Source organism: Agelaius phoeniceus, chromosome 7, assembly GCF_051311805.1.
Source record: "Agelaius phoeniceus isolate bAgePho1 chromosome 7, bAgePho1.hap1, whole genome shotgun sequence".
NCBI classification, from domain to species: Eukaryota; Metazoa; Chordata; class Aves; order Passeriformes; family Icteridae; genus Agelaius; species Agelaius phoeniceus.
The window spans coordinates 23,734,809-23,750,548 of record NC_135271.1 but is presented as its reverse complement, the minus strand read 5'-3'; the positions used below and the strand labels follow the sequence as shown (position 1 = coordinate 23,750,548).

General features: G+C 39.8%; 2 protein-coding genes across 2 annotated transcripts in view; both read right to left on the bottom strand.

The window, feature by feature from the left end:
* The window catches only part of SPATS2L (spermatogenesis associated serine rich 2 like), a 137,579-nt gene extending 132,340 nt beyond the window's left edge, over positions 1 to 5,239 (bottom strand). The window contains exon 1 of the mRNA XM_077181229.1: positions 4,797 to 5,239. The gene's annotated coding sequence lies outside the window, so the exon portion shown is untranslated. The remainder of the gene's footprint in view (positions 1 to 4,796) is intronic.
* Positions 5,240 to 8,584: 3,345 nt separating this feature from the next.
* MAIP1 (matrix AAA peptidase interacting protein 1) lies at positions 8,585 to 15,734 on the bottom strand. Its single transcript, XM_054636289.2, has 5 exons — positions 15,387 to 15,734; positions 13,352 to 13,423; positions 11,437 to 11,563; positions 10,293 to 10,443; positions 8,585 to 9,004 (listed from the first exon to the last, which is right to left on the bottom strand). The coding sequence occupies exons 1-5, from the start codon at positions 15,696 to 15,698 to the stop codon at positions 8,926 to 8,928; spliced, it is 741 nt and encodes a 246-aa protein (XP_054492264.1). The 5' UTR covers positions 15,699 to 15,734; the 3' UTR covers positions 8,585 to 8,925.
* Positions 15,735 to 15,740: the final 6 nt, after the last annotated feature.

The following is a 15,740-nucleotide window of genomic DNA, read 5'->3' as shown; positions in this document are numbered from 1 at the left end:
AGAACACCAGAGAGACTATTTTACTGTTCCAAGACCACGAGAGGGTAGAACAGGCCAGGTTTCATGCAAAGCTGGGGTTTGGACTGTGCTCAGAGAAAAGAGGAAAATCATTGCTCCTGCTCTGAGACAAAACCCACATGGACAGTAAGGCTCAAAAACATGTTCCTAGCAGTACTTAAGAAAACTTATCAAACTGGGAAATTGAGGCTCAGATTTATAAAAGGAATCTGAAACTGGAATTATAAAGTCAGCAACGTGACAAGCACTGTGGTCATAATTTTAATTAAAAAACCCAAACAAACAAAAGGCCGAACCCAACACAAACAAGGAATTCCTAGAAATTCACAGAACTTAAAAGCAGAAGTAAAACTCTGTAATCCATGGTACCTCTATGGAATATTTGGTAGCACTGGGGCTAGTACATGCAGCAGCACCTTACCTTGTTGAGTGCCCAGGCTTATCAATGAATTGCAGATTATTCTGAAGCACACTGAAATCAAAGAGTCATTTATAAGAAGTTTTGAGTCATGTTTTTTTTTCACGAGCTGTCTTCAGTGAATGGTATTAGGCAGCTGCACTGCTGAAATCACTGCAAAACTTTAGGTACTGAGGCTTTTGGAAACAGAGTCCTCAGGCCTCAAACAAGCAAAATGCACACTTTAAAGGCACAAATACTGTCAGGGAGGCTCTGACCCCACAGAAACTGTATTAACCTGAGACTGGTGATATATATGTTAGGTGTCTGTACCATATCCTCACTGCAAATACACTAAAGTGTTGGTGCATGAGATGCAGTGTTAAACCACTCTCTGTGATCTGGTTAAACAGTCATAACCAGGAAAACATCAAGCTGTGTAGAAAGCAAAAAGGACAAGTGTTCTCATTACGTCCAAGAACTAAGCATGAGAAAGATGAGCAAAATTGAAACAATACTTTAGACACCAGGATAATTGTGCCACCATGTCATATATTTACATATGCTTTCTGACCCCTCTGAAGTGTTTATGCCTTATGCCCCATGGGGACTTACTTTGGTACCTTTTATTTTAAAAACTGCCTAAGGATGCCCACACACAGCTCTACAGTCCATGGTTTAAGTGTTCTGGCAGACCATCCCAGGATATTCTTAACTGTGCAGTAGCTTGCACAGTGCCTGAAGAAACTCCAGGCAGCACGGTCTGCTCTTTCCTGGGAAGACAAAACAAAACAAAACAAATCCCTATCTCTCATCAGCACTGTCTGACCAAGGACAGTATTTCTACATTTCCAAAGTGACTTTTCTTCCACGTTTATTTGATTTTGCTTGTTTGCATTGGTAGAAATTGCCATTAAGAATATTAGGAAGGAATATGGCATTGAGAATAACAGGATGTGAATAATGGAAAGCTATTCAAGTAAATGATAGTAACCATGCTACATTTAATCCCCTAACACATACAGTGTATTGTTTTTTTGGAATTTTGATCTGCATTTAGGACCAGACATAAAAGTATCTACTGAAAAGACAATCTTTCTAGACAATTTCTAGTGGAAAAAACAAAAACAGAAGAGGAGAAAGTGAAGCATGGAAAACATAGAAGCTAAAACTCAAAACCAGAGCTGTTTCACAAACTAATAAGCATAAGAAATTAATCCAAGTTAAGCTGCTACAGCAGACTGTACGACTAATGTGCAAGTGTTTGATGCATACCAGAGAACCTTGAAAGAGAAAAGGCATGTGAATAAAATATGATTCAATAAAATAATTCATGCTGAAATGACAGGATTTTAATTATGTGCAACTTCAGCCCTGTGAATATGAAACGGGAAGCACCTCAGGCATTTAAGGCTCCAATGACAGAAGTTATACATTTATTCAGTTATTTACTTTATGAAATATGAAGTTGGATGCAGCATTTGGAAAAAAAAAAAAGAAAAAAAATCATAACCAGCAAATCCAAACCAAAACATAAAAACCAATACACAAGCAAATCCAAAAAGACCCTATATTTAGATCTGGTCTTCATCAATAATCAGGACTACCAGTTAGAGAATAACTGAAGTGACAGCACAAAGCCACTTCCCTCAGATACCTGTGTGTTCCAAACAGCTGCAGCATCAGCACAGACACTGCAATAGTGCTGTCAAGACTCCACAAGGAAATGCAACAGAAAGGCAGGCAAGAAAAAACAAAATATGTGAAAGTGCATACGTGGACTTCAAAACAGTCTTGTTCAGGACTAACCTGGGAACATAAGAGAGCTCATACACTTGGGAGAGGGATGTATATCTGGATAAAGGCTCCAAAATAGTTCCAAATCATTCAGGAAGAAAGCAAGAATGGTAAAGCAATTACATATGGTGATGTTCACAAAGAAAACAGGAAATATAGTCCACTGGGGAGAAATATAAAAGACTACTAAAACAGGCAGCCTGTTGTGAATGCAAACATGAAATTAGAAGAGAAAGCAATTCAGAACTCCCACACAACAGCTCTTCCAAACCACAAAGCCCAGCAAACCGGCTAAGAAGCAAGCAGGCAACACTATGTATCTAAATGAATCCTTCTAAAATCCTCTTTGCTTTGTAGCTCATACTACGCCCAAATAGTACTGGGAGGGTTTTTTAAGTAAATGTCTAGTGAAAGTTCAAGAAAAATTTAAGCAAAAAGTAAAGATCATGTAAAAATAAGTTAAAGGGTCACTGTTTTAGTAAAGCAGCAGAGAAGCTACAGCAAACAATTGGGTTTTTTGTGCTCAAACAATTGGCTGGATTAGTGCTTGAATGGACACAGAAATTTTGCATATCTAATAAACTGTACTGAGAGTTGGGGTATCAATTTACGTATGAAGAATATGACAAGAGATCAGTGCAGGAGGGGGTACACAACTGTGACATGGTACACTGGGCAATTTTCAGAATCATTGGCATCTAGACAGGCCTTGACTTCAAGTGACACAGCTCTGCCTGTCCCAGCAGAGACATGCAGACAGGCAGCAAGATAAGAGCTCATGAAAATCTAAGTACAGGAAACTAGAGCTGGCCTTTCTCTGGCATTTTTTGAATGTTTGAATCACCAAATCTTTTTTTAAGTAGCTTTGGGCATAATCTTTGAAACACAGATTTTATCTTTTTTCTGGGCACAGGATGAAAGAAATAATCACTTAATGCACCATAAAGAAAGCAAAAGTAACAAGAAAGAAAGGAGTGCATACTGAATATAATAGAAGGAATAGGAATGCACAAGGTTAAAAACAGGGGAGAACAAATCTATGGTGGTAATGTGTGATTGGACAAAAGAACCGCAGCTAAACAAGGAAAGAAATCCCTACTGGTCACGCACAGGGTCAGAAATAATGCTGGGGAGAAATCTCAAGTACTCTGCTACTATGCTTAACAGAAGAAATTTGATCCTGCAAACTAAGCTTGAGAACTCTTAAATATGAAATTAGAGGAAATTATTCCAACACACTGGATAAATACAGTAGGCTCATCTGCAGCAGCATGCTCAGCTCTGGGTAGGCTTTTAGAGATACTGAGAGTTTTGAGAAAAGACAATCAACTGATTCTGAGACTGCAATGGCATTAATGCATCTGTGAGTGAGTGCTAGCAGCTCATCTTCTCAAATACCCACTGCTAGATCTACAAGGAAAGAAGAGGTTGTGTGACAGTAAATAAAGTCACTAAGGCCATTTGACTACAGACTGAATGGATCAGACAGTCTCATGAGAAGGCAGTGACTACTGTGGAGAGAAGGAATCCCTGGTTTTTGCAAATGAAGGTTTCATGTGTCTTCATTTTATAAAGTGTTCTAAAGACCTTTCTCACAGCTGAGGTAAGTCACTAAAAATCCTCTAGAATTTGCTTCTTCCTGATACCAAGGACACTACATCAGAATCCTACAAGAAAATCTCCTTGCCTTAGGTACAAGGGAGTTCTCTAGCCTTTTATCTGAGAGAACAACTTCCAGTCAGAACACCAACCACATAATTTATTTTTCTCAAGTTTTCTAAACTTACTTTAATATCAGGGCTGCTTCAGCTTCTGCTCTAGAGACAGAATACATAGAGCTTCCCTTTTATATGAATCCTGCATTACCACCCACCTTTGATCCCCTTCCTCTCTCTACTTCTGCTATTATAATTTCACAGACTTTGCCAGGAGGAACCATTAGATCACTTAAGCAGATCTCCAGTATAATGCAGGCACTAACTTTCACCCAGCTACCCCTGCTGAAACCCATATACTTCAGTGAAATAAAAGCAAGAGATTAAATTGTACACTGCAGGAGACCCTGCAGCACAAGCTGCACTGGCAGAAAACTGGGCAAAAACATATGCAAATGATTCCATCAGGAAACAACAGCCTCCACTGCAGAGAAAGTCAGTCAATGTTCCCAATTTGGCATTAAAACCCCACTTCTTTCCAACACACAATCTAAAAGTAGAACATGAAATATGTAAAAATGACTGATAATCTAATTTTCCCTTAGACATCTATGCTATGTCTTATGCAATGAACACTTTCTCTAGCCTTGACTAACTGCTGGTGTTTAGGAGAGAATAAAAAACAAAATACAAACAAAAACCACCACAGAACAACATGAACAAAGGAAAAAGCCCTCCCTTATTCACAACAGAAATGATGCTAAGATTTTATTATAATTACTGTCTTAATGCAGCTGATACAAATTCAGACTTAACATCTGATCTGTAGATTTGCTTCTGAAACTTTAAAGTATATTCACAGTAAGTTTACAGTTCAAGCCACAATGGTCCTACCATGTTTACAAGTACTGATACAAATGCTTTATTACCTTCTCAGATGGAGGGCTGGAACCTTATGGCAAGATGGAAATCATCTTACCTTCATCCATGAAATGGCACCTCCTCTGCACTTCTCTCTGCTGTCCTGCTCCCTTCCCTCATGGTGCCTCTTGGCACTACAGCACCAAGCTCACTGTGAAAAGCCTTGTGCTGACAGCAGAGGAGGGCTGAAATGGCACACAAGAAAATACAGCATATCTAACTTTAGCTTCCCTCTATTTCTGATGGAGTAACTTCAAAGGCAGCAAAGAAGTCTGCTCCCATTAAAATGCAGAACAGTTTCCCCTGAACAACTTCAATAGGAGATGTTTCTATTAGGAAAAGCCACTGAAATCAGACAAAATACACATTAAGAGAAGCATTGTGATTAAGGGAGTGTTTTCAATAGTGTTGCACAAGTTCACAGTGACTTACCCAGCCTCTATCCTATGGCAATACTATAAATATCCAAAAGGCTGGCACAGTAGCAATGGAAAATGAAGGTAAAAGGCAAGGAGGGGAACTCCTATGACTTAGGGTAGTCAGTACTCACTGTGCAACAGCATTTGCTCCAGGAGCTTTTCCCTTAGAACAAAAGCACAGCTGTGTAGGCAATGCTTGCTTTTTTAACAGCTAAATACCTCTTCCTGTGTGTCTACATGTGGTCCAGTGCCTAGAGATCAGCTATCACACCCATGTACAAGGGAGAAATGAAACTAAAAGCACTTTAAATGAAATCACGCCCATGTACAAGGGAGAAATGAAACTAAAAGCACTACATGCTCTTGTATTCCATCTCTTTTAAGCTGTGAGCCATCATGTCACTACAGCCTGGGAGGAATCTCAAAACCCCCAGGTGCAGCCAATAGAGCACATGAGGCAGAAATTAAGCTTAATCACACAACAAACAAAAAAAGCAGGGGAGCTGTGAAGTTTTGAAGGAGTATGATCACTACTGTGATAAACAATATGACTTCTACTACTAAACGGATTTCCAGCCATAAGACCTCAAAATAATTAACTAAATATAACTTGTAGTGATAATAAGGTCAAGCTTGAACATGCCTCAAAAATTGGGGAAAGTTGAATGTGTCCCTTGAAGTAACCAGACTATGCTGGGATAGGAGGCAAAGGACCCACAATCAACATGATGAACATATTTTAAAATTTAATTATTGAAAATTAGCTTTGCTACTGTCAGCCACAGGTGCCTGTGTGAATTCACACATACAGCACATCTTTCCCACATTAAGAATGCAGATAAATTGCCACTTTAAAATGGGCAGGCACTGCAGAGAGAACACAAAACACTATCGTTGACTTGCAATGAAAGCCAGGGAAAATATCAAGATTTTTTAATAAGACAAATCTGAATTATTTAAATAGCACTTAATGCTTCTACCATTTTATCCTTTACCCCACTTACAGTCTCATTAATATCAGTTACTTCCCAGCCACAATAGCTTTGTGACCAAGGCCATCTACTGGTGAGTGGGGTGTGTGAATTAATGGGAGGTTTGTTGGCCAGATTTAATTAGTGCTTGTCAAGATTTAGGCACATGTATCAAAACTGTGCCACGCAGCTGTCAGGAATTATTAAATATGATCACAGTTTTGGATGAACAAATAAAAAATTAAGGCTTCCCAACTCCACATGGACCTAAAGAACCACGATGTTGCCCAGGGGAGAAGAGTGTGGTACTTTGAATCTGCATGCTGTTGTAGCCCAGACACCCTGTCACCTCACTGCTCTGTGTAAAATCAATCAGACATGTCAGTGTTGCTAATAGAGATATGAATTTTACCCCCAAAAGCACTACCAAACTGGTAACATTGTTTTCAAGAACTAATGGGGTCTAAATGGAAACATTTGTAGACTAAAACTGCAAACATTTGAAATGGGGATTTACTGGCTGCACACCATAGTTACAATTGTACTTGTCCCCAGGCATTAGGCAAGAGAAATGGACACCAGGCAAGGAAACTGAAGGGAAATGAAGCACACCCATATCCTTATACATTGTCATTCCCAAGGTGATGTCTGAAACTGATCAGCAAGGGAAACTGGGAGCAGTAACAAGCTATGACACAGAGCTCCCCACACTTTTCTACTATTACCTGCTGAGCATCATTATTCCCAAATCAGGAAGATGTCTTTAATAAAACACTTTCTTTAGGTCTTTTTTTCAAATGCTGTAATACTTAAATTAGCATTATGATTTTTAGAGTAAGGTATTTGAGTGGCAGCTCTGGAAATCCCCAAAGTACAAGACAATATTCTCTCCATCTTTGAGATGAAGTAAAGTTAACCCTTTACTCATCCTTTTTGCCATAAGAATTTCTGGGAACCTCGATAGCATAAAGAAATATATTCACTAGGAGCCAGCTTGAAGGAACTAAAATAATTGCTTATTGCTACTTTTTGATAGCAACATAGAAACCAGAAGTTCTTGTTTTGCTTGAACAAATGACACAGAAGAAAGTATTTCCACAAAAGAAAATGTGGATGCCATAAAATGACAAATGCCCTTCAGTGGCCATCACTTCAGTCTGATTAATTGCTATGATGATCAGATTTATGACAGAGAATTTATGGATGGGAGGTAAAATGAGGCAAACCTTCCACATCTGTCCATTAAAAGTTGGGTTTGGGGCTGGTTTGTGAAGGTTTTTCTGGGGTGAGGTGGTGTTTTTCCTACTGAAGCCAGTATGAGACTATAAATCCAGTTTAATTACACCAGTTTTATTCAGTGGGGGAGAATGCCATTTTCCAATACAGCAAGCTTAGTAATTTATATGCCTTTCTGATTTATTTATGGTGCAATAAATCCATGGGTAGTTCTGTGACTGTTGGAGATTTGCAGTCTCCAGGATAAGTTTTTAACTGAAGATCAGAAGCAGGGAAAAAACCCCAAACCTTAAACTGCTGCCCCCCCTTTGGCTCCAACCCACAAGACATAAACAACTTCAAAAGAATAAAATGGTGCATGTAAATTTCCAATCACATCTTTTGCAGCAAAAGCGTGTTATCAACTAGTTGATAAGCTTTAGATGTTCCTCTCATTAAGTCATTGGATCAAAAGAGCTGAACTATGGAAAATTTAATTTATACCTTCAATTACAATTACTATGAATCTTAGTAATTACACTTAACTTTCAAAACACTGCACTAATGTCTACAACATGCCTTGGTAGAAAGTTAGCTTTATATTTGAAGATGATATAGGGGATGAAGAAACCTGTTATGATCTCCTGTTGATCTGCATAGAAAAGCCTCCAGCTACTTACACCAGGATTCTCATGTTCCAGAAACCAGAGATAAAGTGACAACTAGGAAATGGTTCAGTTGCAACATCTAATTGTAAGGATTTGGTCATTTCTTTAACACACATTTCAAACAGAGAATTTAACTTCACTGTCAGGTCTCCTTTAAATTAATGTTTTCAACTGACTTTTCTTCCATAATTCTCTAAACTTGGAATTGCCTATATATTACTGAATTGAAAGGAATGGGGTTTTTTTAATTTTCCAAAACATATATATCTGTTTAATCCATTTTCCCAGTGCAATGCTAAAAGCTTTTTCTTTCTCCAATCCTGTAGCAAATACTAATAGCAGCTCTAACTTTCTTAACCTCAAATATATTCAAAAGCAAGATTACCTCAAAATGAACTGCTGAGGCTAGACAAGCTAAGAAGTCCATCTACCTCTATTTCATCTTGCATATTATTCAGTTATATACTGTACAGTCCCTAGGGAAAAAAAAGAAACATAGGAAAGTAACTCAGAAAGGCCATCAGTGATTTAAGTGTTGTTTATTTTCAAATAGTAGCATTTCTTGTCAGAATGTAAGAAATTGACATATCCATTACACCTGCCTGAGTGAAACTGTGCTGTCTAAATTCCTTGGATGAGCACTGGAACCAATTAAATTTCTACCAGCCTGTTCCAGGGAAAAGGCTTTGCTGTAACACTGCAGCACAGTGCAAGCTTCAGAAAGAATTTTTGGAAATCATACATAGAAAATTCATCCCTCTTTTGGAGGAAAGGGCAGGAAGGGAAAAAAAAGACCCAAAAAAGCCTGGTATTTGTTACATCAAAACAATTACAGTGGTACATAAAAAGGCTGTAAGAAGGCATTTATTCTAATAGCCTTGGATGTTCAATCCGTGTAATAGTCCAGTCTGGTTTTGCTCCTTCTGTAAACTCCCTTTGGAACCTGAAAAGGGAAAGATAATAAGGGAAGAGTTGTTAAGATTTACTTGACCTTATGGAGCCACCGGTATGACAAGGAATCACAAAGAAATATTTTACTTCAAACTTACTGCTGTAAACGCTACCTAAACTTTAATGCTTATGCCCCAAAATGGAAGATAAAAATTATTTCCATAGTAAGAAACAGAATTCACTGACTTCAGAGCATTGTGGTTCAGATCCCACAGACAGGATCAAGCAGCAACTGTAAAGACCCTCAAAAAAACACTCAGCTTTCACAGCAGGAATATGAATAAAGCTTTATAGAAGATCTTGATCTGTAAATAAAGGGTCTCATTTAATGGGATGGTAAGTGAAGGGAAATCATGTGCTCCATACTTTACTTGAAAAATTTCCTCTTTCCTAAAGTGTAGTTTAAAAGGTAATACATTTTCAGAACTACATCAAAGATTGAGTTAACAGTAGCACTGAGTCTCCCCTATCTAAAGACAAGTCTGAGCTTCAAGCTGAATGCTCATGTTTTCAAATGATCTGCATGTCATGGACAAGAGCAGTGTAATATCACTGCTTTGCAATCCTGTGCAAATCCACTCCTGCAAAGTGGGATTGGGAAGATACTTAGGCTTAAAGGGAAGGCTCTCAAGGTTAATGGAATCTCAGAAACCTCCAACTCTAAGGAAGATGCTGAATTCAGCCGAGGGATGGATCCACAACAATCTATCCAGGCAAAAAGCACTGGTCTCCTCATGAGTGTTACCTTTGCTTCAGAGCTCCTCATCACCTAGATTCCATATTTTCAATTTCAAATGTGGGTGTAGAAATCCTTGATCATACTGCATTTGTCACACAAAAATCCTCACTCCTCCCAGCTTCTGAGAATCTTATTTTCAATACATTTTGCCAACTCTATAGACATTTTCTACACTGCTCTGACATCAGTACACCAACACAGACATTATTTATAAGCATTCCTATGAAAATCCACCTTCCTAATGTGTGCTTTGAGGATCAGAAACCTCATTCAGTGCTCCAAATACCGCTCTTCCTTACAAAGGAAGAGTTCCTATTAATATCAACTCAGAAGCAAGGAAAAAACATAACGACGTTAGGGGCATTTAAAAAAATTGGCCCTAAAACCAAAACTGAGAAACTGGATGAGAATTAACATAGATTAGAATCAAAGTAAATTAAAACCAGTGGTTTCTGCAGTGGCACAGTGGGAGTGCTTGCAGAACTGCCTACCCCACAGGCACCTCATGGACACGGGAAAAGAAAGGGACAAGCGAGCTTACTCATAGTTAGCTGTTAAAAGATGTTTCTTTTCTTTTGTGTTTTCATCTCCAAACACAATCTGGAAGACTTTGGCTTCACCTGGTACTTCGTCAGGTAGATTAGCACCATTCAGATACCAGAAGCACATCAGGATGCTAACAAACTTTCTTCCTGTTGGAAATAAATCAAAACTTAAGTTAGATGTCATGTGTCTCAGCAGTCAAATGCTCCTATTTGCTACCTAGCATAAATTCTAGTGAGACCCTGGAAGGACACCTGACTTCAGCCATAAAGAATACAGGATAGAATAACGAGTGATAAAGCTATTTTATGCCAAACTCATGCTGTTTAGCAGTAATAAAAATACACTCTTTAAAAAAATACATATTTTATCATGAGCAGTGGTGTGACAGAGTATACAATGAAACTGTATAAAAAAAGGTTGGTTCCCACAAATTCCAAAGCTAACTACTGATACAACAAATGTATGCAGAGTAGTTCAAACATGGGAGCAATCTTAGAGGGGAAAAAGAAATTCCTATTTCCCAAACCAGGAAAAAATGCTTACTGGGTCTGACAACTTGAAGTGCTCAACTGAAGACCCAGGGTTAGATCCACATATCATCTCCACTGTGCCTGATAGTGAACAGAGTACACAGTGCTGTCCAACCAAAAGAAAAACTTGTTTGAGCTCAGCATGAGCTTAAAAAATCCCAAACCAATCAAGGAGTCCTAGAACAAAGTGTATTTCATGACAGAAAGACCAAACCAGCAAAATTTACTTAATTATGCAGCCTTCACTATTCTTCTTGCAGGATGCAATGCAGGATGCATTTTCATTGTTGAAGCAAACAGCTTTCAGCATATATTAGAATAATTGTTTTTGAATAATTGTTTCACATTACTGAGGACTAATATAAAATTCTGTTCAAAAGAAGGGAAAACCCAGAGAGAAGTCAAAACAGTACCATGATGTATTAACAATAATCTCTGTCTCTGATTAAAAAGGAAATAAAGAAATTTTATATGGATGAATTACTAACTGAGAAACATGGGATGAGAAACAGTACTCAAAATCACATCTGCATGGAAAATGTCTGTTTAGTAGCAAAACCAGGAAATAAGACTGCTCACTGCTGAAATGTTTTAGGATTCTAAACATACCATCATCATCATAGTAAATGCGAACATCTCCTTCTGTTGTGTACATGATTGCATCAATGTCAGCTGCTAAAGCATCCCTGTGGCTGTCAGGGAGCAAAGAAATCTTTTCCTTCAGCACCTGAAGTACCTAAATTCAGAAAAACTGTCACTTAGTTTTTCATTAGGAAATGTAATTAACAATCTCTTTCTACTGCAGTTAATAAAATGAGCTGTATTGCTAAAACATTTGTCTAACACATGTAACAGCTAGAGTGAAAAAGCACTGGGAGGTTTGGGCATTTCTAAACCCTAATTCAGCAGCACTGAAGAAGCTCCATTTACTGCTCCAAACAAATGAAAACCAAGCATCTTAAAAAATGTTTAGGAAAGGTACTGTCAAAACAGCAGCAGCAACACAAGCCATGTGAGCCCAGAACAGCCCAGTGGAGCTTGCTCCACAGTCACACTCTTGTCTTCTCACTGCTGAATTCTTGCTGTGTGCAGGTTCCTAAGCTTTGGATTCAGTATCTTTTAGCTATGTGTCACAAACTTCCTTGAAAATCAGTTTCATTACTAATGAGTTTATCTTTGCCATTTTGTGATCCATACTCCATTTAGAAAAAGCTTAAACACTTGCAAATCAGACCTGACTGAAAATTGTTCCCCTGGTAATTAATGTTCTTATGACACTCACATCCATATTATCTAAGTGTCCTATGATCCACACAGCTGTGTTAAGTAGAAAATGGTGGAGTGCAAAAACTGCACAGAGGTAGCACCCCAAACACCACATGAGAAATTCAAGTCACAAGAAAGGATGAAACTGCAGAACTTATTTTCAACTAATACTCATTTTTTACCCTAACTTGATCTACCATTTTTGAATAACAAACAAATGCAGAGGTTACATGGAAGCAAGAGGCAATCTTCATAAGGAGACATTGGTTTCTAGTACATTTTGCAGGTACAAAATTCACTGGCCAAAGAAATGACAAAGTAGCCTGGGATCACAGCCTCATCTACTACATCCTTGGCTCACATGAAATCTCTGCATGAATGTAAACCTGAAAAATTTGCAGCACCAGAGCAAGTTCTTTCAAGAGGAAGCAGAGGAGATGCCCTTTCAGAACAACTACAAGAAACAAACTCACGTTTTATTGCTATCTCTGTTCAGAGAGAGGAGGCAAGACTGTTCAGAGGGGATGCACTAGAACAGCACCAGAGTTTTTGCTGCAAAGGCATGGGTGGCAATAGGACAGGCCACGCTGACATCCTGTAACAAGGCAGACAGAGACCTGGAGTGTCTCCTCCACTTGACTCTGATGCATCTGTTACCTCCATGCCCTGGGAAGGCCAAGACAACTTCAGCAATTAAAAATTAATAAAAACACAGAAAACACAGCACTGATGTTTAACCAGGTCACTCACATCCCAGAGACCATGACACAAAACTGAGGCCTTCCAGCCAAAACCAATAATCAGCTCTATGATCTGATGGGGGTGGGAATGTATCAGTGCAGAAGGGATGAGCACAAAGCAGTTTATTTCTTCACACGAATTCTGGTGCACAGACTGAGTCAGCATCAGCCACCTGCCTACACCTAGAGACACACAATTCCACCTGCCATCCAGAGCCTGCAGCCTTTCCATCCTTCCTGGTACACCAGCAGTCCTTCTGGCATTTGGTCCTTATGCTCAACAACTAGAATATATTGTATTTTGTTTTAAGTACAATAACTTCAAATTAAGTATCATGCCTTGAAATTAAACACAAAAAAAGCTGTAGGACAAAAAATTGCCCACCTTATGTCACATTACGCTGTTTTTCCCAAATTAAACCAAACTAGCAACTTGTAGATAATGACAGACTGAATTCATCCATGTTAACTTTGTAACAGACAATCAACTGCTAGAATAGGAGATGGAAAGCATTTACCTCTGCTGATACAAGTTCTTCCAGCAGGTCAAGTTTACGCTGAGACAGCAGCTTTGAAACAACAGAAAAGGCCTACCAAAATAAAACAGAAACAAAAACCAAACATAAACAAGTAACTCTAGGTTGGCTTATTTTTCTGACAAATCCATAAGTATATGACATGCTACCCAAATATTCCATGATTTAAGATTTCAATATTTGCAGAGGGTATCACCATTGAAATGTAATCCCTCCAGCATTACAAGAGTGATTTCATGAATTGATAAAAACATATGAGTTCTTTTCTATTTCTTATTTAAAAACATCAAAGCTTCCAATAGGTGAATTCATAGTTTACAAAAGAAAAAAAAAGCTTTGCAGTATTTTGCATGTTGCTTTCACTAATTTTGATAATTCAAACAGTCTATGTCTTTCCCTGTAGATATTTTGTTCCCCTGCCCTCTTTTCCAATTCATCTACTGGTTTCAGTCAAAACTCATGCTGCAATTTACAAATTTTCTTTAAAAATCTGGTTTAGTCTCTGGACTTCAGGAAGCTCAACTCTCCTTTCTCCCCTCAATTTTGCAGGCATATTTACATACAATTATGCCTCTACACATTCAAGTAGTGCACTTGTGAAGGACAATGTATTTAGGACACTACACCAAGTAAAAACAAACACCAAAACAAAACCTCAAAAAAACAGACCAAGGTAAAACAGGTGGTTCCACACGTGTGTCAAATTATTTGTTGTGGGTTTTTTCCTCTTTTGAATTGATCCTAATCATTTTAACATTCTGTCTTCTGATGTGTTATTTTGAGCAGGGGTTTTTTTGGTAAAAGTAAACATCATAATAAAAAGTTTCCCAACAGATAACTCTGTAATTTTCATATGACTAGCTTAGAGATACTTACCTCTCTGACACATTCTGTTGACAAGGCTTACTGAGCTCATAAATTTGGAGAAATAAATATATATACACCAGCTCTATGCCTGTCTAAGCTTGATCATTTCAGGAAAACCTGCTACGAGGAGACACACTTCTCCTTAAAGCCTCTACAACATTTGGAAGCACCTTCCTTCATGCTACTTTGGGGGATGGCTTAACCAGATTATTTTAATTGAAAGAAATTCCTGAGGGAAAGTACAGCTCTGCTGATATAATTTGCCTTGAAGTGTAATGCTTGAAGCCAGCAGGGGGGAACTCCATGTATTTTACACACAGGAGCACATTTGTGCTATGATGCCCACACATAATAACATCAGGCTGGACATCAGGAGGAATTTCTTCATGGAAAAGGTTGTCAAACATTGAAATGAGCTGCCCAGGGAGGTGGTGGAATTGTCATCGTTGGAGGTGTTTAAGGAAAGACTGGACATGGCACTGATGCCAGAAACTGGCTGATGAAGTGGTGTTTGGTGACACATTGGACTCAATGTATAACACAGACACGGAGCTCCTGGAGTGGGTCCAGCAGCAAGGATTGGGAACTGGAGCGTCTCTCCTCCAGGAAAAGCGTATGGGACTTGTTCAGCGTCAAGAAGAGACAGCTGAGAGGGACATCATCAATGTGTTTTAAATATTTAAAGAGGAGGAGTGCCACGAGTATGGATCAGGTTCTGCTCAGTGATGCCAAGCAACAGCACAAGAGGCAATGGGCAGAAACTGATGCACAGGAAGTTCCACCTGAACACAAGGAAGGACTTTACTGTGAGTGTGACCAAGCACTGGAACAGATTGCCTAGAGTTTGTGGAGTGTCCCTCACTGCAAATATTCTAAACCTGTCTGGACACAATCCAGAGCCATGTGCTCTAGGACGACCTTGCAGGAGCAGGGAGGACGGAGCAGGTGACCCACTGTGGCCCATTCCTACCTCACCCGTTCTGTGAATCTGTGACTATCTCAGAAATCTTCTCCAGCCTAACTGGTTCTATAATTCCACGAAATTATAGAACCAGGGGCTGCACCGGCAGCCCCTGGGGAGGGTGAGCAGGACCCTTCCTTCCCCTCAGGCCGGCCACGCTCCTCGCCCCGAGGCCCCAGGCCCGCTCACCTGCTTGGCTCCCCGCGTGAATTCCTCGATGCTGAATTCGTGGTCGAAGTAGAGGCGGATGAGCAGGTAGTAGAAGCGGGTGCGGAGCCAAGCGAAGGGGCTGGTGATCCTCACTACCACAACACGCCGTTGAGGGCCCTCAGTCCCAGAGCCGGCGCTGCTGGCGAACCGAGCGCTGAGCTGGGGCGGACGGGTCCGGGCGGGGCCCGGCGGGCCCGGTGCGGCTGCAGCCGGCGGCAGGAGCCGGGCGGAGCCCGCCAGCGCCCGCGCCAGCCAGCGGACACGGCCCGGAGCCGCGCAGCGCAGCGCCATGATGGCCCGGCCCGGCCCCGCCCTGTCCGCCGCAAGTCCCGC

Excerpts from the sequence above, each read along its gene's own strand:
- MAIP1 (XM_054636289.2), bottom strand. The coding sequence starts at position 15,698 with ATGGCGCTGCGCTGCGCGGCTCCGGGCCGTGTCCGCTGGCTGGCGCGG. Across the intron at positions 13,424-15,386 it reads TCACGCGGGGAGCCAAGCAG|GCCTTTTCTGTTGTTTCAAA; the intron begins GTGAGCGGGCCT and ends TTATTTTGGTAG. Across the intron at positions 9,005-10,292 it reads CTTTTAACAGCTAACTATGA|GTTCCAAAGGGAGTTTACAG; the intron begins GTAAGCTCGCTT and ends TTCCCTTTTCAG.